This window comes from Cyprinodon tularosa, unplaced genomic scaffold, assembly GCF_016077235.1.
Source record: "Cyprinodon tularosa strain WSP-4 unplaced genomic scaffold, ASM1607723v1 ctg598, whole genome shotgun sequence".
Lineage (NCBI taxonomy): Eukaryota > Metazoa > Chordata > Actinopteri > Cyprinodontiformes > Cyprinodontidae > Cyprinodon > Cyprinodon tularosa.
The window spans coordinates 305,436-331,088 of record NW_024039338.1 but is presented as its reverse complement, the minus strand read 5'-3'; the positions used below and the strand labels follow the sequence as shown (position 1 = coordinate 331,088).

Genomic DNA, 25,653 nt, shown 5'->3' with positions numbered 1-25,653 from the left:
GGAGCCGCTTTCTGCTCAGGCTGACTAGGGATTTAAGGAGATACAAGCAGACATGGAAGCCCTGATCCAGAAATACTCTGTCCAAAAAAATTATTGAATTCTGCAGGTGATGGGAAGCCAGTGAAGGTCATGCAGAATAGGTGTAATATGGGCAGATTTGCGGGCCCTCAAGAGAATCCTGGCTGCGCTGTTTTGAGTGTATTGGAGCTTCTGAAGATGTTTTTTTATGGATTCCAACAAACAGAGAGTTGCAGTAGTCTAACCTGGAGGAGACAAATGCATGAACGAGAGTCTCAGCATCAGAAAAAGAAAGAAACGGACGAATTTTGGAGATATTACGAAGATGAAGGAAACAGATTTTAAACAGATGCTTAATGTGATTTTCAAATGTAAGTTGAGAATCCATTCTAACTCCAAGATTTGTAACTATGGTGGAAAAGGGGATGTCTTGTCCAGAAAAGAAAACAGTCGTCAAAGTTGAAGATTGAACCTGGTGAGGTGTTCCGATCAGCATGGCCTCAGTTTTGGAGCAGTTTAACTGAAGGAAATTCTGAGTCATCCACTTCCTTATCTCCTCCAGGCAGGAAGTGAAAGCATTAAATGAAGATGGTGATGCTCCAGTTCTAATATAAAGTTGTATATCGTTGGTGTAGCAGTGAAAGGAGATGTTATATCGATTAATGATTTGACCCAAAGGCAGCATGTAAAGGGAAAACAGCAGGGGCCCTAATACTGACCATTGTGGGACACCACAGGAGACAGAGACAGCCTGGGACTTGGCCTTGCCAAGGCTAACACATTCCAGCCGATTGGAGAGAAAAGATTTAAACCAGTCCAGAACAGTGTCACAGAGACCGACCTCCGCATGAAGACGGTGTAGTAGGATGTTATGGTCCACAGTGTCAAAGGCTGCAGTTAGATCAAGGAGAACAAGGAGAGATGTAGACCCAGCATCAGCTGCCATGTAGATGTCATTAGTAACTCTCAGCAAAGCGGTCTCAGTGCTGTGAGCAGAACGAAACCCAGACTGAAATTTCTCGTACAGGGAGTTTTGTTCTAGATGAAGCTGCAGCTGAGCGGCAACAGCTTTTTCCAGCACTTTTGACAGAAAAGGAAGATGTGAAATTGGGCGGTAATTGGAAAGAATATCTGGATCCAGGGTAGATTTAGATTTTAGAAGAGGTTTAATGACAGCTGTTTTAAGAGGCAATGGAACATGACCAGATTTCAGTGATTTATTTATTCAGCTCCTGCTGCTCAAAATGCGCTGCAGGACCTTTTACTGAGCCTTGATGTGCGTCAACCATTGACTTTGCATGTAAACTAGCTGCTTCTGCTGCCTCTGCTGCTGGCGGTCTGAACGTAGCATAACATTAGGATTTTCCAGAACAGTCAGCTGCAGATGTGGTTCTAGACCACAACAGGTGGCACGGAACAAAAGCATGAAACCAAAAATAGAGCAATGGTTTGATATATTTGGTGGGTTGACGTTGGTATTTGCCCTAAAAAAATAGTGTTGGTTGATCTTATTGTACAGTGGGGGAAATAAGTATTTGACCCAATCTATAATTTTATAAGCAATCTATAATTTTAATCATATGTACATTCTAACAGTGAGAGACAGAATCCCAAAGAAAATTCCAGAAAATCACATCATATGAATTTATAAAAATTGATAACCATCTGAGGAGGAAAAACAAGTATTTGACCCCCCTGGACAAACAGCATGTTAATATTTTGTAGAAAAACCATTATTGGCCAGCGCAGATGTCAAACGGTTGATCTTTTCTCTCCAAGTTGCTTTCCGATTCTCTTGTAGCCCATCCCAGCCTTGTGCAGATCAACAATCTTGTCCCTGATGTCCGTAGAAAGCTCTTTGGTCTTGCCCATGGTGGTGATGTTGGATGCTGGTTGTTTGGGTGTTGACAGGTGTCTTTTATACAGGTAACGGGGTGAGGCAGGTGTATTTGATGTAGATAATTGGTTGGGATTGGGGCTGAGTCTTAAAGAAAGACTAACTAGCTTGTAGGAGCCAGAATACTTGCTGTTTGTCCAGGGGGTCATATACTTGTTTTTCCTCATCAGATGGTTATCAATTTTTATAAATTCATATGATGTGAATTTCTGGAATTTTCTTTGGGATTCTGTCTCTCACTGTTAGGATGTACATATGATTAAAATTATAGATTGTTGCATTCTTTGTAAGTGGGCAAACCTGCAAAATCAGCAAGGGGTCAAATTATTTATTTCCCCCACTATATAGCGGCCATTTTGGCTTAAATTGAAGACTATTTCAGGCACTAAAAAAACAAGTAAAGTAAAAACTTAATGCTGTGATGTGTTGGTATAATAGAAGCAGCATATAGATGCACTAATTCCTCCTGCTGTAGAACTCTCACTGTGTACGATCCGTGGTAAGATGATGATCTCTGCCTCTAGCAGTAGAATACACCACTCTAGATTGGTCTCCTGTCATTCTCATAAAGCAAATATTTATCCTCTTTTCTGGTTTGCTGGCTATACTGTTATACCCCTTCTTGTTTACATAATTTTCTGTTTGACGATGAGTGGTGGGTTAGAGCAGACGAGGAAACCCCTAAGCCCTGATTTGTTTGTTTGCATAATTAAGACATATGAGACTTAGATAGAGCTGAAGAATTCCTGCCCATTGCATCAAGAAGTTGATGGACCAAGCAGCAGGGAGACAGATGTCCTCTTGTGATTTTCATGCACTGAAAATTATCAGGACGGGGAAAAAAAAGAAAACAGATAATTGCTCTATTATTCTACCAGAAAGCTTTCCCAGCTGCTTGGCATTGATTATTTTCTGCCAAACGCTGCCTCCCACTTCATCTCCTGGATGCAGTTGTGTTTTAGGGTGACCTCCTACGTTTCTGCATATGCCAGAGCTGCAGAGAAAAGGCAGGGTTCCAGGCCTCACCTGCACCTCCAGGTGTCTGCAGAGCAGAGTCGTTATGATGAAATTTGAATACCCTGAAACCGTGACAGCAGCTTTCCATTGCGACTTCATTGGCGTTCACATTGTCCTGAAGTCAGCGACACAAAACAGTCATTGTTTGCTGCGCCCAACAAAGCAGAGAGCTGATTCAGAGACTTTTATTCATGGTCCACGGGGCCAAGTCCGCCCGTCTGTGTGTTTGACCTGCACACAACGGGATATTTGTGATGGTTAATAAAATCCAACTGTGTGTTCCTGAACTCCGTCCGTGTGTGTGCGTTTCCCCGAATTACACTTCGGCATCGATCTGGCCACAACAACACAGTCTGATGAGAGGAAAATAAATCAAAGCTTTTGTGCAACAGCTGGAGGTTTTTGTTAAGGCTTTATGGCTCCATCTCAACTCTCTCATTTACACAGCCTGACCAAAAAGGCAAACAAAACAGTCTCACACTGCGACTTTGTTGCACCCCTCTTTGGTTTCGATTACAGCTCCTAGTCACAGCAGCATTCTTACACAGAGTCTGAGCATTCATGTTAAACATTGTCTGACTCGTCACCAGGGTCTGGTTTTAACAGTGAGAGAGTAGAGCTGCTTCATGAGGTTTTCTGAGAGATTCCTAAAAAGACTTGATGTCTGAACCTTGTACTGAAACAACCCTGTGAAAACCAGTCCATCAGGAAATAAAAAAATCTGATCGTACACTAGATTAGGTGATATTATCTTAGAGTACAGAAAAAAGTACTTGAATAAGAGGAGACCTACGTACTTTAACATTTTGTCATTCGAGTAAAAGTACAAAGTAAAACCAAGTGTGTTACTTTAACACCTACTGATTTGAATATCAGATAACATTTAGTCCCACTCCAAATTAGTGTAAAACTTACTCTAGTGTCAACATTTCAGAGTTAATTTCACTCATTCTAATGTCAAAGTCCAGCAGATCTCTCAGAGACTGGGGAGTAATCCACACCATACAGAATAAAAGTTACACTGCATGAGTGAACATTTTTCACTGACTGAGCAGATTTACACTAAGTATAGTTATAAATACTCTATTTAGAGTAAAACAGGTTGTCTCTAATTTTTTAACACATTTTTTTTTTTATTGTGAAGAAAATCATTAAAAAATTTTGGCTCCTTAAACCCCAGTGGGCCTCAGCAGATGGCCGCTCACACTGAGCCTGGTTCTGCTGGAGGTTTCTTCCTGTTAAAAGGGAGTTTTTCCTCTCCACTGTCGCTACAAGCATGCTTAGTGTGAGGGATTGCTGAAGAGTCAATGAGTCAATGTAATCAACTGGTTTTCCTGAGATAGAAAACTTTTAATCAATCTGACTGGATGATCTGGTTTAATTGTAAAGTACCTTGAGATGACATGGTTGTAACTTGGCGCTATAGAAATAAACAGAATTTATATAATTGAAAATTACTCAAGTACGGGTAAAACACGATTTTATAAAATGGCTACTCAAGTGCTGAGTACCTTTGCTGGTAGCATTTAATCTAATGGTTAAGATGATGTAAACAGAAGGGTGGGAAAAATCTGATAATGAAATAAAGTTAAAAAAATATTAAGAAAATGATTATAAAATAAGAAATTCAAGTGAAAGAAACACTTTTCTAAATCATTTATTTATAGAAGCAATCATAATGGTCTAGGTAATCTATATATGTCAGGAGAAAATAAAAAAAAGTTCCAGCTACATCTATCATTTACTGTATTTTCACCTGATTCCAGAATAGATTAATTTAATCGAATGCATAGACAAACCAAAAGTTTTACTTAGATAAGAGTATTGGCACTCTCACAAGAATATTACTTAAATAAAAGTAAAGTTCAACTACTTCAAAAAGTTTTTTTTTTCTTCAAAAATATACTCAAGTAAATGTAACTCATTACAACCAACCTCTGCTTATTGTTACAAAAATGTAAGCTGATGAATTAAAAAAAACTCACAAAACCTCTGAGACATAAATCCATGGTGGCAAAAAAAAAATCACAGATTTGATAGAAACTGTTTTGTTTAACAGATTTTAAGGAAAATTCCTCATACAATCATATCATTGTTAGGATATATGTCACTTTTTTATTTCTAATGAAATAATCACAAAAATATGAATGAAAAAAGCACTTTTCACTCACAATTAATGAAATGAGTAGTGTAATGGGTAAACTCTACCCTTTTTTTCCTTAATGGTAACAAATGAAACATAAGAAAATAAAACAAAAACACACGAGTCTGGTTCTGCTGGAGGTTCTTCTTGTTGAAAGGGAGTTTTTCCTCTCCACTGTCGCTACAAGCATGCTTAGTGTGAGGGATTGCTGAAGAGTCAATGAGTCGATGCAATCAGCTGGTTTTCCTTAGATAGAAAACGAAAGTTACGTATGTAACTACGGTTCTATGAATCCCGGATGACCGCCAGAGGGCGGTGCTGAAAGCACTGAATGTTCCCTTCGGGCATGCGCAGTTCGAGTAATTATACCAACAGAGTCACACCTGTGACACCGGATGACCACTCAGAAGCTATATAGCCTGGTGTCATCCTTTGCTCTGCTCCTACAGAATCTTCTCGCAAAAGCAAGGATTCTGAGTGACAGAGAAGCTCTGGCGGTCATCCGGGATTCATAGAACCGTAGTTACATACGTAACTTTCGTTCTATTTCATCCCTACTCACCGCCAGAGGGCGGTGCTGAAAGCACTGAATGACTAATGCCAACGATGTCACAAGGAATCCTGAGCACATACCTCACAGAGGAGGCCCAGCAGAACCTTGTAAAAGGACCTGACCCAGGGGATGAGGGGCAGCCACATTGACACTGTAGAACCTGGTGAAGGTGGTTGGGGAAGCCCATGAAGCAGCAGCACATATAGCTTCCAGCGGAACCCCTCTCAAAGCAGCCCAGGAAGCGGTGACGCTCCTGGTGGAATGTGCTCTCACACCGACTGGCAGGGAGCAGTGACCTGCAGCGTAGGCGTGGCAGATGACACTCACAATCCAATGGGACAGACGCTGTTTAGAAAGAGGACAGCCTAGCGTCTCAGATTGGCGGTGGCTGCAATGTACGCCTCCAACGCTCTTACTGGGCACAACAACTCAGACTCATTCTCAGTTGTACCAGATTGAGGCTGAAACCGAGCGAGCCGCAATGGCTGGTTACGGTGAAAAGGAGACAACACCTTAAGCACAAACGCAGTATTAGGCCACAGGGTAACACCAGAGCCATCTGGATTCCACCTGATACACCTAGGGCTGACAGAAAGAGCATGTAGCTCGCTGACCCTCTTAGCTGAGACGATAGCCATCAGGAAAGCAGTCTTGCAGGAAAGCCACTTGAGTTCTGCTTGTGCCAAAGGCTCGAATGGAGGGTGGCACAGAGCTGTGAGAACCAATGGCAGATCCCAATCTGGGGCTCGTGGGGCTGCTCATCATGGTAGCAGAGTCCAGATGCATCCCAAGAAAGGTGGTTGTCTGAGATGGAACAAGACAACTCTTTGCCAAGTTGACTTTGAGGCCTAACAGTGACACATGAAGTAGAAGCTGGGACGTATCCCGAGAGGCAGCTACCTGAGAGGGAGCACAAAGAAGCCAATCGTCCAGGTATGGCAGAATCCTGACTCCGGAGGCCTGTAGAGGAGAGAGGGCTGCTTTCACGCATCGCGTAAACACCCTCGGGGAAAGGGAGAGCCCGAATGGGAGCACCCGGAATTGCCAATGGCGCCCCCGATAGGCGAACCTGAGAAAACGGCGATGTTCTGCCGCAATAGGCACGTGAAAGTAGGCGTCTGTCAGATCTACTGATGTAAACCAATCTCCCGCCACAATGGTCTGAAGGACCTCTGTTATGGTGAGCATGTGGAAGGGAAGGACCTTCAGGTACCGATTCAGTCCCCTTAGATCTAAAATGGGGCGAAAACCGCTGGTCTTCTTGGCCACAAGGAAGTATGAGGAGTAGTAGCCTCTGGGTTGCTGCAGAGGATCTACAGACTCGATTGCCCCCTTGCCCAGGAGGGCGGAAAGCTCCTGGTCTAGTGCCTGAGATTTCACCGGGTCTGTGATGACAGTCATCTTGACCCGGTGTGAGAGGGGGGGGCCGCCGTCGGAACTGGAGCCTGTAGCCATTGGTTAAGGTGGCAACCACCCATGGATCTACGGCATGAGCAGCCCAAAAATTCAGCTGCTGATGGGAAAAATGTCCGACGGCTGGCCCGGTGGCATCATCTTCTATCCCCACGGCCCCTGGGGGCTCTGGGGGGAGGGCGTCCAGGATTTGAGGCCCGGGTCTGTCTAACAGGGCGGCAGACTGGCTCACGAAAGTCCCTTCTCGGTCTCTGCCGCACATCATGGGGATAGGAACCAACAGGTCTGCCACCGGTCTGAGGTCGTGGCTGAACGCTGGGGGTAGTGGCAGGGCGGCCCGAACGCTGGGGAAAGGCAGGTATGCTCCTGCGAAGGCCGGAAAGCTGCTGGCTAGTCTGACGTGCCTGAGCAGTCCGTTCCAGCGCCTCCAAGGCAGCTGATCCAAACAGCTCCCCTGGTACAACCGGGACACCCCTGAGGGTCCTACGGCATGCTTCAGTCAGAGGAGACTGTGCCAACCAGACCTGTCTACGAGCTTGGACAAGGAAAGACATGACCCGTCCAAGCTCTCTGGTCATCAGCGCGAAGGCCTGCAGCGCTGCGTCACTATAACCAATCGCCGCACTTGCACCACCAGTGTCCTGAACAGATGCAGACAGGCCAAACATCAGGTGCGCCAGGGAATTGCCAAGGCGGCCAGCACGCGCTCCTGCATTGTACGCCTTACAGAGGAGGTCATCTGTAACCCGACATTGAGTCCGCGGGCACCGGACATCAGGACGCAGGGCTTCATCTGGTGACACAATCAGTGAAGCAACAGCTGGTTCAATTGTTGGCATACGGTCCAGGCCGGCCTTCACTGACTCATGCATGGCAGCTAATACACGACCATCCGAGGAGAGACGCGACAGCGCTCTCGGTTCCCGCCAACAGGCGTGTAACTCCTTCAGGTACTCCTCTGATGGAGGTACAGAAAAAGGAGTAGGAGCCCTTCCACGTCTGAAAAAAGCACTGCCAGAGCTGGATGCCTCTCCTTGTGGGAGTTCCAGCTGCAGCTGCTTCAGGGCCATAGACATGACCTCCCGTATGGAACCGTCACCGGCCTCTCCAACCGCACTCTGAGATGAAAATGAACCAGCCTCAGAGGCTTGAGAGGACCCTGCCTCCTCCTCATCTCTAAAATGAGAAGCGGAAGCAGCCAGAGAGATAACGTCATCCTCTACAACCAGCTCGGGCTTTGGTGGGGAAGAGAGCCCAACCACTGGGAGCGAGGGATCAGATTGCCGCGTCTGCAACAAGGACTTCATCTCTGCCAGCTCTGCTGACAACTGCTCCACCCTTGTGGACAGGCCCTGGTCAGGTTTGGCCCGCTTCCTCCGGGGGAGGGGCACAGATGCTGTGGTCCCACCACGGCGCTTAGAACGCTTGGGGGGAACCACCTGCCCAGAGGGCGGAAGGTCCGAGCCCTCCTGGGGGCACAACTGGGCCAACCGGGCCACCCTCACTGCATGGGGCATAAAGCTGCAGTTCATACAGGGGTTCTCAGACAGCGCCTCCAAAAGGTGCTCATGTCCAAGGCAGGTAGGGCACAGGTCGTGGCCATCCTCTGTCTGCAGGGCAGCCCCACAATCTATGCAGCTGTGAGAGCCATCCATGTCGAAGGCCGACAAGGCTTAAAGAACAGAAAGTTATAGAAAATCGGGAGAGGGGGCGCAAACGCAGCCGTCACCAATTACAGCAGAGAAACGAAAGAGGCTGCGAGCACAAGGCAGCCGATACTGGGAGAGGGGGCGAGAACCGCTACCGTCACCAGGTATAAAACCAATAAACCAAAAAAGCTAACAACGTTAGCTGTATGGAAACTTTAAGTTGGGAGTAGGAGCGAACAACGCTGCCGTCACCAATTATAGCGGATAAAACAAGAGAGGCTGCGGACACAAGGCGGCCGATACTGTGAGAGGGGGCGAGAACCGCTACCGTCACCAGGTATAAAAGCAATAAACAAAAAAAGCTAACAACGTTAGCTGTATGGCAACTTAAGTTGGGAGTAGGAGCGATAAACGCTGCCGTCACAAATTAAGAGAGCAGACCAACGAAAAGGCTGCAAAAAAGGTTGATATTGGGAGAGGGGGTGAAAACGCTGCCGTCACCATTTATAACTAAGCAGACCGATGAAGAAGGCTGCAAACAAACCAAAAAAGGCTAACAACGTTAGCCGTCTCCAACTTCGGCAAACGAAGTAGACCACACTTGGTTGGGAGAGGGGGCGAAAACCGCGGCCGTCAGTAATTATAGCAGCGCAGACCGGTGAAAAAAGGGATGCAAAAGTAGGGAATATACTGGGAGAGGGGGCGAAAACCGCTGCCGTCACCAGGTATAACACCAACAAACTAAAGAAGCTAACTACGTTAGCCGTATATAACTTCGGCAGTGAAGTTATTCACACTGGGAGTAGGGGCGAAAACGCTGCCGTCACCAGTTCGAAACAAAACAGCACGAAGCTGTAGGTAAAAAGCTAAAGTCGTGAGCCGGGAGAGGGGGCGCGGACGCTACCATCACCAGCAAACAACTCACTTACCTTCCGTAATCCTCAGAATCGACCCGTTGCAGCCCTGGGAGGGCCGCTACTCCTGGTCAAGAGACAGGGGCTTCAGACAACGGGGAAGTTAGCGAACCGCTTGCGAGAAGAAAAAAGGAGCAGAGCAAAGGATGACACCAGGCTATATAGCTTCTGAGTGGTCATCCGGTGTCACAGGTGTGACTCTGTTGGTATAATTACTCGAACTGCGCATGCCCGAAGGGAACATTCAGTGCTTTCAGCACCGCCCTCTGGCGGTCAGTAGGGATGAAATAGAACTTTGAATCATTTTGACTGGATGATCTGGTGAACTGTATAGTGCCTTTAGATGACATGTGATGTGAATTGGTGCTACAGAAATAAACTGAATAAAATTGAATTGCCCTGTTTATATGCAGTGTTGAGATGTTAGGGAAGTTGGTGGCCTTGTGTGTAACGCTGCCGTCTTGCTACATGAAATAACTTCCATCCATCTTGGCTGGACCTTATTCCTCCAGGGTCCAGTGGGGCTGGTGCCTATCTCCAGCAGTCTATGGGTGAAAGGCGGGGTACAACATGGACAGGTCACCACATTGTCACACAGATACATACAACTATGCACACACTCACACCATGGACAGGTTAGAGCAGCCAATGAACTTAACAGTCATGTTTTTGGACTGTGGGAGGAATGCACAAGGAGAAGCTGCTAACAGAAAGAACCTGGGCCGGGAATTGAACCCTAAATTTTGTAGCACTGCAAGCCCGTACCTGAACTTCTTTGGGTAAATTCTATAGGTTGTTTCTAACAGTGTACCAGGATATACGTTCAATTAGTGACGAAATGTTGTCTAATTAGATTTTCTTGTCCTGACATCACACCTGCAATGGACAAAAAACCTGAACATGAAGCCTAAAACATTGATGAAAATATCAGAATTATTCATGGTGTTTAGGAGCTTTGTTTGTAGTTGCCTTTTACCTATATGACTTCCATGTGTGTTTCTCTCTGTGCAGACACAGAGGTGTGTGGATTTGGCTGGCAGAAGTTTCAGTCTCACTGCTACAAGTACTTTAAACACCAGCGTACGTGGGACTCTGCTGAGAGGGAATGTCGGATGCATGGAGGCCACCTGGCCAGCATCCTGTCCCACGAGGAGCAGCTCTTTGTCAACCGTAAGTAAACCGTTATACCGTTAATTTCTCAACCTTCTGTAAACCTTCTTGGCAGCTTTCTCTCTTTGTTCCTTGCTGTTTGTTTTTTTATGTTTTCAATTGAGCCCATGTGCCATTCATTGTCAAGTCTGATTTATTCAAAGAACTTGCATGGCGCTAAAGTCATTCCTTCTTTGTCTTTTACAACTGAGCCAATGTTTAGCTTCTCTGGTGTTTGTGTCTTTCCTCTCTCTGCAGGTCTGGGCAGTGACTACCAGTGGATTGGCTTGAATGACAGGATGTTTGAGAAGGACTTCAGGTGGACTGACGGAAATCCAATGGTGAGAGTGATGCTGGGATCGGTACACTAAGGTCTTAATTGTTAAAGAGTTGAGTTCAGCACTAAAGGAGAGTAAAATACATTTAGAAGAATCTAATTACTTATCAGTTTGGTTTCCATTGATCTAAATGCATGTCTTTTAAGAAACAATGACTTGAATAAAACTGAGAAATAAACTAAAATGTTATCACTTGCAGAAAAACTCTCAGATTATTATTTGGGTTGTTTCGTGTTGAAAGAGACACAGAAACTAGAGCCGTTGTTCTTTCAGATCAGCATACCTCATCAGACCAGCATTCCAACAGTCATTACTCATCTGATGATGTCAGATTTGCGTTGATTCCTTTAGTTTTGTATGAGAAATAGACTTTATGCTACCCCCTTTAGTCACGTACAAAAAAAAAAACAATTTATATTCAGGTCGCCATACGCTTCGAAAAACACCAAAAAGTAAGTCATTAAATCGTTTTTTGTACATGACTAAAGGGATACACGCCCGTTGAGGTAGATTTCAGGGGTATTTTTCTTACAAAAGTAAAAAGATAAAGTAAAGAGATAAACGGGCATTGACTATGAGTATGCTGGTCTGACCAGGTATGCTCATCTACAAGAACACTGTGTGCAAACTCCATTAAATACTGTTTATGTAGCTTGAATTCACAACTACTCATCTTTACCGTGATGGTTCAAATCATACAGTCAGGTTAATTGAAGGTTTTCTATCTAAGGAAGATCCGCTGATTTCATCCACTCATTGACTTTGCAGGATTCTCTCCCCTCGGCTCAGCATGTAGAGACAGTGGATATTTGCTTGCATTTTTTCTTTGACTCTAAAGCAACCTTTATCACAGTGCATAAATGGAAGAAAGTGGAGAAGAAAAAAATCATTTTTTTACTGGGGGTTCAAGGTGAATGAAATAGACAAGGACAAATAAAGAGTGATCCAGAAATACGTTCATGTCAGAAAATGTAACAGTAAACCAGCTCCACAGCTGGCTCTGTTTGATTTCAATTCAAAAAAGATGAAATCATGAATCTAGAAGATCTAGAAGAGAAACACGACAAAACAGTGATAAAAAGGCCCATCTATAACCTACGGTATTGATGCACGCAGCCCAGCTGATATTTCTCTCCAGGATGGAGTCACAGCCAAACAGGAACAGACCAGATGAAGCGAATATGAGAAAAAGCAGAGAGAGCAGAACGTTAGAGAATGAACAGAAGGGTATACAATAGAATAAAATTTTATTGATGGATAAATTCACTTGTGACATTGACTCTTATAAACAACAGAAGGTGCACAAAGGAGGAAAAGGTGCATGAAGGATATACAGTGCATCCAGATATGTAAAAAATAAAGAAGGAGAGATTTAAGGTGACTCATTTAAACAGTATCTTATTAATGGTAAAGTGTGGTTTCTGGTATGTAAAATACATAAATAATATAAGTGACATAAGTGAAATAGGTGAGGGCACTTATAGTACAGGATTATTACACAGGTTATTATGGTGTTATTATGGGAGAATAGAGAGAATAAAGCAGAATGATGAAAAGTGGTCCCTATGTGCTCAAGCAGTCTAAGCCTATAGCAGCATAACTAGAAGGCTCAAGATGTCCTGAGCCATCTTATCAAAAAGGAAAGTTGTAGGGAGTGTTGGCCTGGTGGTTAGAGCAGTGCGCTTGTGCTTTGAGATGGTTGAAAGTACCCGGTACAATCCGATCCCCACAGTCTCCACTCAGGGTTCCTGAGCAAAACTCTTTACCCCACACTGCTCCCCGGGCGCCACACAGTGGCAACCCACTGGTCCCCAGGGGGATGGCTCAAATGCAGAGAGTGAATTTCAACCTTAAAATAGTCAGGGTTTTTGCATCACGGACTAAAACTGGTGTTTGGTTCCTCCACACATTAGGAGCCTGATAACTAAATGATCTGCCTCCCATTCTACCTTTAGAAATTCTAGGAACCAGCAAATTGAAAGTGAATCCCACTTGGGTTTTCTTTGCTGGTAACACACTGCTGACATTGTCATAATTGCAGTTATGCACAACGTACAGCAAGAAACGAAAAAAGAAAAAAGAATTTTCACACCAGCTCACTAGTAGGCAGTATCATCTATAACTCAATATTATGCGAAGTATATAAACAATCCCTGATTAATTTCATAGCTCTTCTAGTTCCTTTATCAGCAACAGAGAGCAGAATGTTTTCCAATCTTTTCAATTTTGGGATCCCATTGTTTTCATAGAAAATAGAGTTATGGTTTAGATGAACATTAGAAAAACATAACATTTCCTGCTCACCTGATCTGAGAGGTGCACACAGGTGAGCAGGGATATTTATTCACATGTGATGAGATAATGTTAAATCTACCAAATAAGTTTGAAAAGAAAAAACTGTTGGAGAAGAACTACAACTCTAATTATAAAATGGGCATAAAATCAATATAAGGTTTTGTTGTAATGACCTCAAAGAAAATTAGACGTTGGAATCAATGAATTAAAACAAAAGAAATACATTCTAAGAGTTAAAAAAGAATAATTTCCTTTTTCTCTAAAACTCAAGTAAGCTTCCTCAGTTTTTTAAATACAATGATGAGCACATTAACCATGCTGTGAAACAGACGTCATTCAGAACTTTGCATATGATGCACACAGCGCCACTGTGACGCTTTTTAACGTTAACCTGCAACTTTGTTTTCCCTTTACCACAGAGAGAAAATGTTCTCCTGCTGAGTTACTGTAAAATATTAGGTACACAGATGACCTAACCGCACCGTGATGCATGAGTCACAGTAACCCGAATCCAGCTGAAAATGTCAGAGGAGCTCGCACATGTGTTGCTACTGCTGTGTGTGCGCTGGGAGCCCTCAGCTGTGTCCAGGAACAAATTCACCAGATAAGTGTATCTGGTGAATTTGTTCCATCCGTTATTGTTGACATTAAAATGCAAAAAAAAAAAAAAAAAAACTTTCAAAAACTTTGTAACCTAAGAATATTTTGAGAGTAACAAAACTAACCAAAAAGGATTAATGCTAGTCTAGTTTTTATATATATATTTTTGTCTAATTTCATTTTATAAAACATGTTCTTTTCTTACAAATATAATGGAACAAAGTTCACTCCATACAGGTGAGCCAGATTATATGATCACAGCAAAAACAAAACCTGAAATTTGATTGCAATTGTTTTATGGCAGCTTTGCACAATATATGGAAAGACAGTTTAAACCTGCTGCTTCTCTTTCTGTTCCTACTGCTGGGAGTAACCACAGTCACAACACAATCTAAAACAAACTACAGGAACCCTTATGCTTGGATATTCACAATGTACTGCATATGGTTTTAGTTTTTCCAGTCTTGTTCTTTTGGCAGCTCACCAGCACAACCACGTGGTTTCTCTGTGAATTACATCCAGTCACTGGTGAGGGGGAAAAAAAAAACAGCTTTAAGAAGGCAGCCTCCAGTTTGCAGCTTTATTTAATGTGATTGTGCAGATGTTGGAGAAGATGATGTCAGAGGATCAATCAACTGACTGTTTTCCTTTATGAACCCTAAGTCTATATTTTATTTCCCCTCCTCCCTCAGTGTTTTATCACTATAAAAACATGGAAAAAGCCGTGACAGAATAAGGAAAAACTTTAGAGTTGCAGAAGCTGCATTTCTTTTTTTTTTTTCAACAGTTTCTCCAAAAATAAGCTTGAAATGAATCAGAGTTGGAAAATTAGTCATGGAACGTCTTTTCCTTAATTTATTTACCCATGGTGTTAATTTAAGTGTTGTATGGTGCTAATGCTTCGTAATGTGTGTTTGTTTCATCTATACACTGGAAAAACGGTCTAGAAATAAGTAAAATTTCTCAAATTAAATGAATTTACCCTTAATTTGAGAAGGTAAATGAGATTATTTGCCAATTGAATGAGTATTTTACTCTTAGAATAAGGTATTTTGATAAAATCCACTTGAAATAAGACAATGTAATTGTGTTTGCTTATTTTAAATGTAAATTGTCTTGTTCCATTGGCAAAATATGTCTTTTACCTTTTAATTTCAAGAACAAATGCACTTATTTTATGAAATAATGACTTATCTAGATTTAGATTTTTTTCCAGTGTATAGTAAACCGTTTCTTTAGTGTCTCCTTTTATCTTTGCCTGTTATAATACCAAGAGATACATTAGGATTGTTTTTAGTCTAAACATGTCGCGATAAAAAAGGTGAATCATTAAAACGGTCTATCGAGGTCTGTGATATATTCTATATTTTGCTTTAAAAAGCAGATAACTTTAGTAGAAGAGTTCAGAGTAATTTGTTTTTTTTTATTATTAATTATGATTTCTTTTTGCAGCAATATGATAACTGGAGGCCAAACCAGCCAGACAGCTTCTTCCAGTCTGGAGAGGACTGTGTGGTGATGATATGGCATGAAGGCGGACAATGGAACGATGTGCCCTGCAATTATCACCTGACCTTCACCTGCAAAAAGGGAACAGGTAGGCGACCATTTTTTTATGGCTCTATCAAACTTCTGCCTGTAGCAACCACTGGCGTCAGAGCAGGGGAGATACAGTTGTGTAAAATACTACAAATATCTAAATCTGGGGCCTTTCTTTCAAAGTTTTAACAGCTTTATGTTTATTTATTCCCACTCTCACAGACCGTGCTGCTTTTTTTTTTCTTCAAATCAGTATTTGCTCAAATAACCACAAACACTCTCTCCTTCAGATGTTGTAGATTTTAATGATATATATCTTTTGCTCCATTTCAAACTGTTAAAATGAGGAAGTTTGTCCCCTAAAAAAGGTCGTTGCACCTCGGGGGCTTCCTCACGGTCCTTTTCCTGGGAGCAAGTTATTTACTACTCTTAAGTCAAACTGGGTAAAACCATGAAAAAAGGACTATAAAAACAGGAGTAAAAATGTAACAGAGTTTATTCCAGATCAGGTCGTAACAGGACAGAGAAAAAGCTTGGAGCTTGCACAGCTGTGGGCTCAAAAAATCACGTCCGCGTGTGACCTCCAAAGATTGAGCCTTAAACAAGGTCATCTTCTCCTTCTTATACCTCATGAGTCTATGTGTTGGATCAGGTGGATGCTTTGCTGTCCGTATCAGAAAGTGACACACCATCCATGCCCAAGGATTACAGATAGCTCTCCTCTATCAGACCGGCTCCAAGATGTGCCAATATCCTGTGTATTTTTAAAGACACGAAGGCTGTCCTGATTAGATGACCTCCGTACACACAGTGACATCCACAATGTGAAGGAAGGCCATCCACTCTCTCTAGTCTGGCTAATAAAGTAACAATGCACATGATGTATAAAGAAGAAACCTAACAAAACTCTGTTTCTTAAATGTCCTCTGCTCATCCATTCAGCGTTCTCTACCCTACAGTAAGCTAGTTGAATCCAACAGGCTTATTCTAACGTATCCACTGTTAAAGTGTTATAGCTGGTCTCCGTTCTAAAGGTCTGAACACAGCACACCTATTTTAGCAATCAGCAGAAAAATGGCTCAAATGAAGTTGTGGCACTTAGAGCTCACTGAAAATGCTTGGACTTAGACAAAATGTATTGTCCTTCTTGTATGCACAGAGTGTTTACAAATACTTTCGGTTGAACTGCACCTTCATATAATCTGGGCACATTTTGCTGTGAGAGTTCTTAGTCGTAATATTTGTTTCTAAAGCATCTTATTGCTGCCCTCTTGGGTTAAACTGTGAGTTTTACATTAGTGTTTTACCATGCGTTTCAAGCGGTACGTGCTGGTACAGGCTTACCTTATCAGAGCCCCACGCTGGCGTATAAATCCAGCTCACTCAGGCACACTCGGCCTCTGTGGGGAGTCATCCTGTCCTTCGATGCCTCTGCAACACAGGCCTAAGGCATTGCTATTTCATTACCTTTAAGCAAATGGGTACAACTGATAAGGATTCCTTAGAAACCCTGTCAATACGATTAGTTTTGTTTTGTGTTATTATTGAGATGTCTTTCGTTGATGACAGAATTTGCCATTGGGGAATTTAAGCACGCTGTAATGACAGTTTGTTTCTTTCGTTTCTTGATCTCCAGTGGCTTGTAACCAGCCCCCTGTGGTGAAGCATGCAGAGGTGTTTGGAGCAAAGAAAGCTCGTTATGAGATCAATTCCCTGGTCAGATATCATTGTAAAAAGGGCTTCATCCAGAGACACACTCCAACTATTCGCTGCGGCTCCAACGGCAGATGGGAAACACCTAAAGTCACCTGCATGACACGTAAGTCATCTCAAGATGGCGCCGAACCTTTGCATCATTTACCCCTAATCTGGTCATTAATCCTATTAACGGTGTTATGTTTTGTTACGTCTCTCACAGCTGCAACCTACCACCAGTCAGCGAGTGCTCGGCACCGTGGCAACCAAGGAGAAGAGCAAAAGCATGTCCATCACATAAACAGTCAAGATAGGAAAAATCCCCACAAAGAGCAGGAGCAGAGTTACAGCATCTTTGAGCGCCTCCAGAACCAAGTTCTGCATTTCTTCTATCAGAAGAGACACACAAACAGGGGTCACAGCGGTCATTGAACCTTTTTAAATTAGAAATATGATGGCAACAAATCAATGCAGGTTTGCCTTGTTGGTCATTTGACATAAACAGACAGAACCTGCGTTGTTTTTCGCCTTGTCTGTTGATGGTCTCATAAGAACAATATGACATTCGCCAAAAAAACCCAGAATGGACAAAGAAGAAATAGAAACACTTAACATTTTAACATTGGAACCGTGTAGTGATTATCTCAGCTTTCAGGTCACCTACACTCTCTCTTATCCCTTTACACTTTGGACAAATTTGATCATTTTCACATTTTAGTGATCAAATGAGTCCACCAGGGGCCTTACTGGACAACCTGGTAAAGTTACAAAACAGTTTCACCTCCACTTTCACCAATTTAAAGATAGAAGGGAGGCTAAAACACTCTTCATGCTAAAACATGTCACAGTCCTGCAGAAGGTTCTTTATGAAGATGACATTAATCTTTAAGAGGAGTAACTCTACTTGAAATAAAAAAAGAAATAATTTGCAACCACAACAATAAAGTAGGTGAGAAATTTTCATAATAATCAGAAAGACTGGAACCATTCAGACGTGTCATTATAACAAAGGGAAATTGATCACATTTGCAATATAGTGGCAAATTAACAAAATACAATTGTCAAATTGCAGATGCACACAATTTTGGTCACATTAAAATGAACAAGTTTAAGAAATCTATTATTTTCTCTTTCCCACTCTTTAGGTGGCTGTAATGTGTTTATATCCGGTTTGCTGCTACAAAAATGAAAGGGAAACATCCAGCGAGCCACAGGTCTATGCATGCAAGTAGAAGTAAGAACTTTCCAAAAAAAGGTTACAGTAAAGTCCAACAACGAAATCTGGACAAGCAAACTTTCAATGAAATGAAAAAAAAAAAAGCTGGAGTGATACATCTACATGTCTGTAAATAGTGCAAAATCTAAATGAAATCACTAATGCAATATTGGTTAAAAATCATTGAAGTTATGATTTTTGGCAAAATCCTTCAGCCCTAATTATGATTACTATAATTAAACCTGGTTAACATATTTGCCAGTGGTGGACCATATAGTGGGTAGTTTTCATTAAGGATCAAGAGAACTGTTTCCCATAAGTTGATTTCTCAGAGGCAGCGGAACACATAAGGATTTGAGCAAGTTGGATTGGGCCAAATAAAGATGGTTAGGTGACTGTCTCCGAAACCACTTTGGGATGTTTCAGGACTACGAGTCTGTTTCTTGTGGTCCAATCCAAGTTATTCTAGTACCAAAAAACCTGTTTCATCCCGGGAACAACTGGCATCTAGTGGCAGTGGGAAAAACTCCCTGTCCCGGGTCAAGCGACTCACCTTGGCTCTGATCGGCATGCTGTGAGAACACCAGAACCGGGTTGACCCGCTAAATGATGTGAGATCATTGAACGCAATAGATCCAGTCGTGTTTGATCCAAACAAGCCGAAACAGCTCTGTTATTATTAAATAAACATGTCGCAGCGCTGGTGAGGGAGAGATTCGGTGAGATAAAAGAGCAAAACTATAAAACACACTGACTACACCTTGGCTTCCTTTCATGTTGCTCTCCATTGTTTACTTTCCTGATTTCTGTTGCACTGGTGACAACATCAACGCTAACCCAGCGTGATGGTGTCAGGAGATATGCAGAGTTGGGGGGACAGTTCATGCAGCTTGCCAGTGAGTACGGAATCTGAATTTTTTTTAACACCAAATTTTAAACACTGAATTTTTTTAACACCGAATTTTAAACACTGAATTTTTTTAACACCAAATTTAAACACTGAATTTTTTTAACACCGAATTTTAAACACTGAATTTTTTTAACACCAAATTTTAAACACTGAATTTTTTAACACCAAATTTTAAACACTGAATTTTTTAACACAGAATTTTTTTGAATTCCTTACACTCAATTTTTATCTGGTAAAAATTCACCAGAAAAAAAATTCAGCGGTAAAAATTCAGCCAAAAAAGTGTTGACCTTTTGGTGAACTCAAGCCAAAGCAATCTACACTCGATAGAGTCAAGCAGCTTCTAGCAAATGAAATTAGCTCATTTGGTCATGTGACACGACGGCTGGGCTCAGTGCTGTTACCAGCTGAATGAGGAATTTTTTTCTTTTTTTGTTAAAGAGACAGAATTACAAAACGTCTGTTAGCTACCAACAGACAGCTATTAGAGTTTTTCCTCTTATCAGACCGGGTTAAATAACCGAGCCGATCACAGCTAGTATGAAACCCCTCTCTGCCAAGGCTCTTGGTTTGATCCGGAAGAAGCGGCCGGCGGCAAAGTTTTTTCTTCTTCATGCCGCCGGCTGCTTCTTCTTAAGCTGCTCGACTCTATCGAGTGTAGATCGCTTTGGCTTGAGTTAACCAAAAGTTCAACACATTTGCAGCTGAATTTTTGCAGCTAAATTTTTTGCAGCTGAATTTTTTTGCAGCTGTATTTTTTTCTGGTGAATTTTTACCAGATAAAAATTGAGTGTAAGGAATTCATTGTCTAAAAAAATTCTGTGTTTAAAATTCGGTGTTAAAAGAAGTCAGTGTTTAAAATTCAGTGTTAAGAAAATTCAGTGCTTAAAGTTCGGTGTTAAAAAAAAGCCAGATTCCAATGAGACCGTTTTTCTTCCATTAGTGTGGGGTTAGACCAAGCTTTTTATTGCCAATGGGAAGGGAGCTAAATGCTTGTCAGCTGGTGGACCCATGTTTAAAAGACATGGGTCAATAATCTAATTTCAGTGGGCAATACACTTTATTAGACAAAGAACTCAATGTGTCAAAGGGTAATGTTCCCTCTGAGGATCCTTTGTGTCTCACTTTGACATGTACCACCTACCTACACAAAGCTTGTTCACACTTTTATATAAACATTATTTCAGAATGACTTCGCCAACGAATGTTAAGTGTTAACTTGGCCTCCAAATTCACATGGTCTCAATGCAACTGAGCATCTGAGCACACTCCATTTGGGAGTTGCTGGCTACCACAGCACCCCTTCCATGATTTGAAGCTATCCAACATTTGTGTGGTCAATGCTGTTTTTATTACCATTATGGGGAGACACGATTAACTAAGCATGATGTAATATGTTAGGCATTTGTAGGCAAACAGAAGACAATCACAAATAACTTTCGGTCATATTCCTGTACAGATTATAAATAAATATTAGTTTTATTATGGGGGTTTTGTGCTTAATGTGACTACTTATCAACACTTTTTTTTTTGCCATTAAGTCCATCTTGGTTTAACTACAATGTTAGTAACTCAGCGTTGCTCAATTCTCGTGCTCGTTATCCAGTGTCCTACATATTCTAGATGTCTTTGCTTCCACACCTGAATAAAATGACTTAAAAAATGCCTCCTCAACGTACAAGATCCCACATTCAGGTTTGTTAAAGCAGAGAAACATCTTTATTCTGCAGAACACTGGACCTCCATAACCAGAAAAGAAAAATCCAGTAATAACCTGACATGAAACTTATGGAACTGTATAAGGATCAAAGTTCTACTTTGATCAAATGAATTTGTAGATCACATCTTTGGAACTGTCCATTAAAGTTTTCAGGTTCCAAAACATGAAAACCCCTGTCTATCTTATTTTGATTAGTCTGAAGGTCTATAGGATAAAGGTTTGCCCCAAAGCGTCTAGATCAAATTATTTCTGCTCTCATTTCCAGGCCAGGTGTTAAACTGTTAACATCCCCTATCAGGTTTGAAGACGTTTGGCTTCCCATCCAGGAAGCTTTTTCAATTCAAAATGTCAGAATAGCATTGAGTGCTGTCATTAAAGGGAATTTAACCCCCCTTTCAGAGACATAGACAGGTATGGGGCATTGCAGGCTAACAAAGGAGCCAAACACCCCTCATTCTAAAGAGGTGGACCCGTGTGTCTGCTTCAATTTGCAAGTTTTCTAAACAAAAACAAGGCTTTGATAGGCTGCTGTATAAAGCCTCAAACTCAACGCTATTTCTGACTTTTTTCATTGAAAAAGCTTCCTGGATGAGAAGCTAAACGTCTTCAAACTTGGAAACAAAGTCCAGTGGATTGTTTTTTTACTTTTTTGGAATGAATATGACCTGGATGAATCGTTACCAGCATCCCAGACGAGGCTTCACTAATTTGACACTTTATATATCCACCTCATTATTTTTCTGATTTCTAGTGATCTAACTAGACTTTAACTGTTAAACGTTGCATTGGTCTTTATCATGGGCTACTGTATTTCCCAAATGTGTTGTAAGCTTTTACAAAAACGGAACTGTGATTCATGTCTAAGAGAGTTTGTTTAGTTTTACCGAGTTGGACTGGTGTTTAACTGAAGGTTTAGGAAAGTTTTTTCCTTAAAAAAACTATCAGATGAACCAAGTTTGCTTATTCAATACAGTTTAACTGAGAGATATATTGTTTAAATCCTTAAAGAATTAGATTTTAGAGGGTGGAAATTTAGGGTGGAATTTATAGATTGTAAGCAGTCACTATTTTATTACAGTAGATGATTCTGACATTTTGCAGTGTTGGGTATAGAGAAAAAAACCTAGATTCTACAGTAAACCATTTTTTAAATCAAGACCAGTTCCAACAATTTTGGAAAAAAAACTTAAAATATATAAAAACAGTTAATTGGCACAATAATCAGTCCATTGAAATGATTTAAATATGAACTAAAAATACTCATACTCTTCTGCTGGTCTTGTCCACCTTAGCGGGGGTGAATCAGACATGCCATCGACATGCTTCAAATATGAAATAGTAATATATATATATGGATTGAACTTTATGTTTTTCAAATTATAATCAAATCATTTTTGAAGTTAGATTCGTCCTTATATTTTTTTATGTAGTTAGGATGAAAATAGATTTTTAAAAATGGATGTTGATCCACAGAAAGGTAAAAGTTTAATATTTTTAACTATTAATCATGAGCAATCAATTATTACAGCATCAAACTTTAACTTATTACTGACTTTTACTATGAATGGACTGTGATTAAATACATGCTGTTAAGCCTGAGGTGGTTTATCCATTATTTTCATCTGAGTTGTTTACAGACTTTTGTCCTCCTGCTTCCTATTAATATGAATTAGAAATACTGTCAACATGTAGTCTTTTAATGTGCATTACTTTAACTATACGCAGTTGATGTGTTTTAACATGGTGCAACCCAAAATCAGCGCAACATACCATAAAAATGCTCTGAATAATTTCTTCATATCATTTCATCCACATCCCTGCAGCCTTTTCCTCCACAGCTGGGATCTGTGTTTATAACTCTAGAAGTAGCAGAAATGGGAACATATGAACAGCAGTTCGGTGCTCCGTTTGAAATATTTTTATGCAATATGGTGTCACTGAATGATTTATATTTGTGGTGCAAATCTTTTTTTTAAATGTAACCATTGATCCATTTCTGCTAACTGTATAACTACTCATTATCGTTGTTTTGTTGTATTTGTGTCGTTGTTCAAAGTGGGAGATCTTGTCGTACGACTGTTTCAGCTTGTAAAGTTTTATGATGCATCACTTAATTAAAGAGCTTTTGAAGGAATATCTTATTGTTGCTGTCATGTCCAGCTCTACAGTCTGCAGACCACTAATAGTTTACAGACTTTTTTCTTTTTGGCAGTCAAAAAACTTTATGGAACAACTTTAGTAAGATATTTAATAGGCGTTCTTATATAAAGATTGATATTGGACAATATTAAACCATTTCAAAATGTACAGAAAGTAATTAACGGTATAGAGTAATGTCATAAACTCCTTATAGAAACAGGCATTGCCACAAATATGGGCTATTTTGAAAACGTAAGGGATTTTGATTCTAATTTTAACAGAAACTTGGATGTTAAATAAGTATTTGCAACATTTTCATTTATCGGGGGTGCACAACAATCTCCATTACATCTACCTAACCTTTTTTATATAACCAGCTTTTTGCCTGTTTCCTCTGGTATTCTGATAAATAGTTTAAAGGAGAAGTCTGGTCGTATTCAGAATTCAAACTTCTGAAAGTACTTTAAATATGAAATTATTCCATCCTGTTCAATAAATGATCAGTGTTTTTAATTCAGAGTAATTTTCATCTGAATGTGTTTTACTGGAGGCATCCATGTTTGTCAAAGAACACTACTGCCACCTACTGGTTAGTGACGTCACGGTGCGGTATCGGCTGTTGATCAAGTCCCAGTGCTGTATCTGGCGTTTGTCACAACGCGCTATTATCCAAGTCATCTTGAAAACATTCTTCTTCCAAATGTTGGCTACATATTACGTGTTTTTTCTCTGGCCAGAAGATCCAGCTGCCATGCACGTGGGCATTGTCAGTTTCACTATAGCTCTGGTGAATTTCAATGGTGAAGTCCTCTGGAAATCTTCAATAATTGTTGTTGATTGCAGATGTGTCTAGTAGTTCCCATTGATTTTGCTTGTAAAGCGGGGAGAATGGCGCTAGGCTTACCGCACCGTGACGTCACTGCTGGAAGATCGCAGGAGGGAGTGTTGCTATAGTTGGGCAAAAATGGCCGCTCCCAGACTCAATGACCGCTACTTTTTTTTTTACTGAATAACCCTAAATTAATTAAATCACAGTGATCATGTTAGTTTTAAGTATAGATAATGATCCACTGATTATATACAGAACTTTTCGTTTAAAATGACTCATAAGGTTGGAGGTCCTCCTTGCCATTACCCTAATTTTTAGCTCCCTCTACCTCTATTCTCCATCACACTGTAAACAGGTATTGGTGCCATAAACTGATATAAATTGGAAATAAAGGACCAATGTTTGATGGTAACTATGTTCATTGGCGTAGAGCAGAGGTCACAGATTAGTCAACCGTGGTCTGGATCTGGACCCACCTGCTGGCTAATCTGGACCCAACCTGATTAAAAACATTTATAAATTATCGCATGTTGCCTGACAATAGTGTCTAAACCCGAGATCCCACATCCTCCGTTTCCGCTGAGCTCCAGACCTCCTGCACAAAGCAAAGCCTTCAACCTCCGCTTTTCCTCCCGTCTGTCTCCACTCCAGCTTCCTCGGAGCTCAAGGAGAGCATGCACTATATTATTATTAAATTCAATAACAAAACATGGAAATGAACGCTTAATTTAATATGACATTCCCACCATCCTACAGCCAGCATATGCTCATGTTTTGTTGTGGATTTTTGTAACAGACATAATTCGGATCATACATGGTTTATATGAACTATGTTTGTTTTCTGCTTCCAAACTCAGCATCTCTTCATCCAGGCCTGAGATAAGAAGTTTCTTTTGAAGTTGTGAGAGGCGCTCTTGGACGTTTTCACTGATGAAACTTTTAAGCCTCTTAGTATAAAATAAATATTTTGATCGAGATGAGAAATCTGCTTCCTGGTCTGTTGAAGTACCAATAGTTTGCATCCAATCATTTAATCAAAGTGTCTTAGTTTTGGGACATATATAAGCTAAGGAATGAGCCTGGAATGGCTTGAGAATGGCTTTGTCTCTATTCAAACCCAGGTTTAAAGCCTTATAGCACTGGAAAAAAATCGAAATCTAGATAAGTCATTTTTTCTTAATAAATAAGTGCATCTGTTCTTGGATTGGGGAGATAAAATAGACATTTTGCCAATGGAACAAGACAATTTACACTTAAAATAAGAAAACACAATTGCATTAACTTATTTTGAGAGCATCTTGTCTAATTATCTTATTTTAAAAGTAAAAATACTTATTCCATTGGCAAACTGTCTCATTTATCTACTCAAATTAAGGGTAAATACACTAAATTTAAGAAATGTTATTTCTAGATCGTTTTTCCAGTGAGGGGGGGCTAAAGCACACTGTCTCATTTAGCCACACAAAACAAACAAACAAACAAACAAACACCAAAAATGGTCAGTTCAAGTGTTTTCTAAAATATGAGAGTCAGGAAATTGTCTTTTTATCAAACTGAACAATTGTTGTTAGATTTTATATAGATTTTATAATAGAAAAATATTCTTTTTTTTTTCAGCA

At 40.9% G+C, this 25,653-nt stretch overlaps 1 protein-coding gene across 1 annotated transcript in view; it reads left to right on the top strand.

Moving 5' to 3' along the window:
- LOC119797751 (versican core protein-like) overlaps nucleotides 1-18,786 on the top strand; it is a 56,983-nt gene extending 38,197 nt beyond the window's left edge. The window contains exons 13-17 of the mRNA XM_038306953.1: nucleotides 10,616-10,774; nucleotides 11,012-11,094; nucleotides 15,439-15,583; nucleotides 17,162-17,344; nucleotides 17,444-18,786. Of these exons, the coding sequence (XP_038162881.1) occupies nucleotides 10,616-10,774; nucleotides 11,012-11,094; nucleotides 15,439-15,583; nucleotides 17,162-17,344; nucleotides 17,444-17,652 (779 nt within the window). The 3' untranslated portion in view covers nucleotides 17,653-18,786. The remainder of the gene's footprint in view (nucleotides 1-10,615; nucleotides 10,775-11,011; nucleotides 11,095-15,438; nucleotides 15,584-17,161; nucleotides 17,345-17,443) is intronic.
- The last annotated feature ends 6,867 nt before the right edge of the window (nucleotides 18,787-25,653 follow it).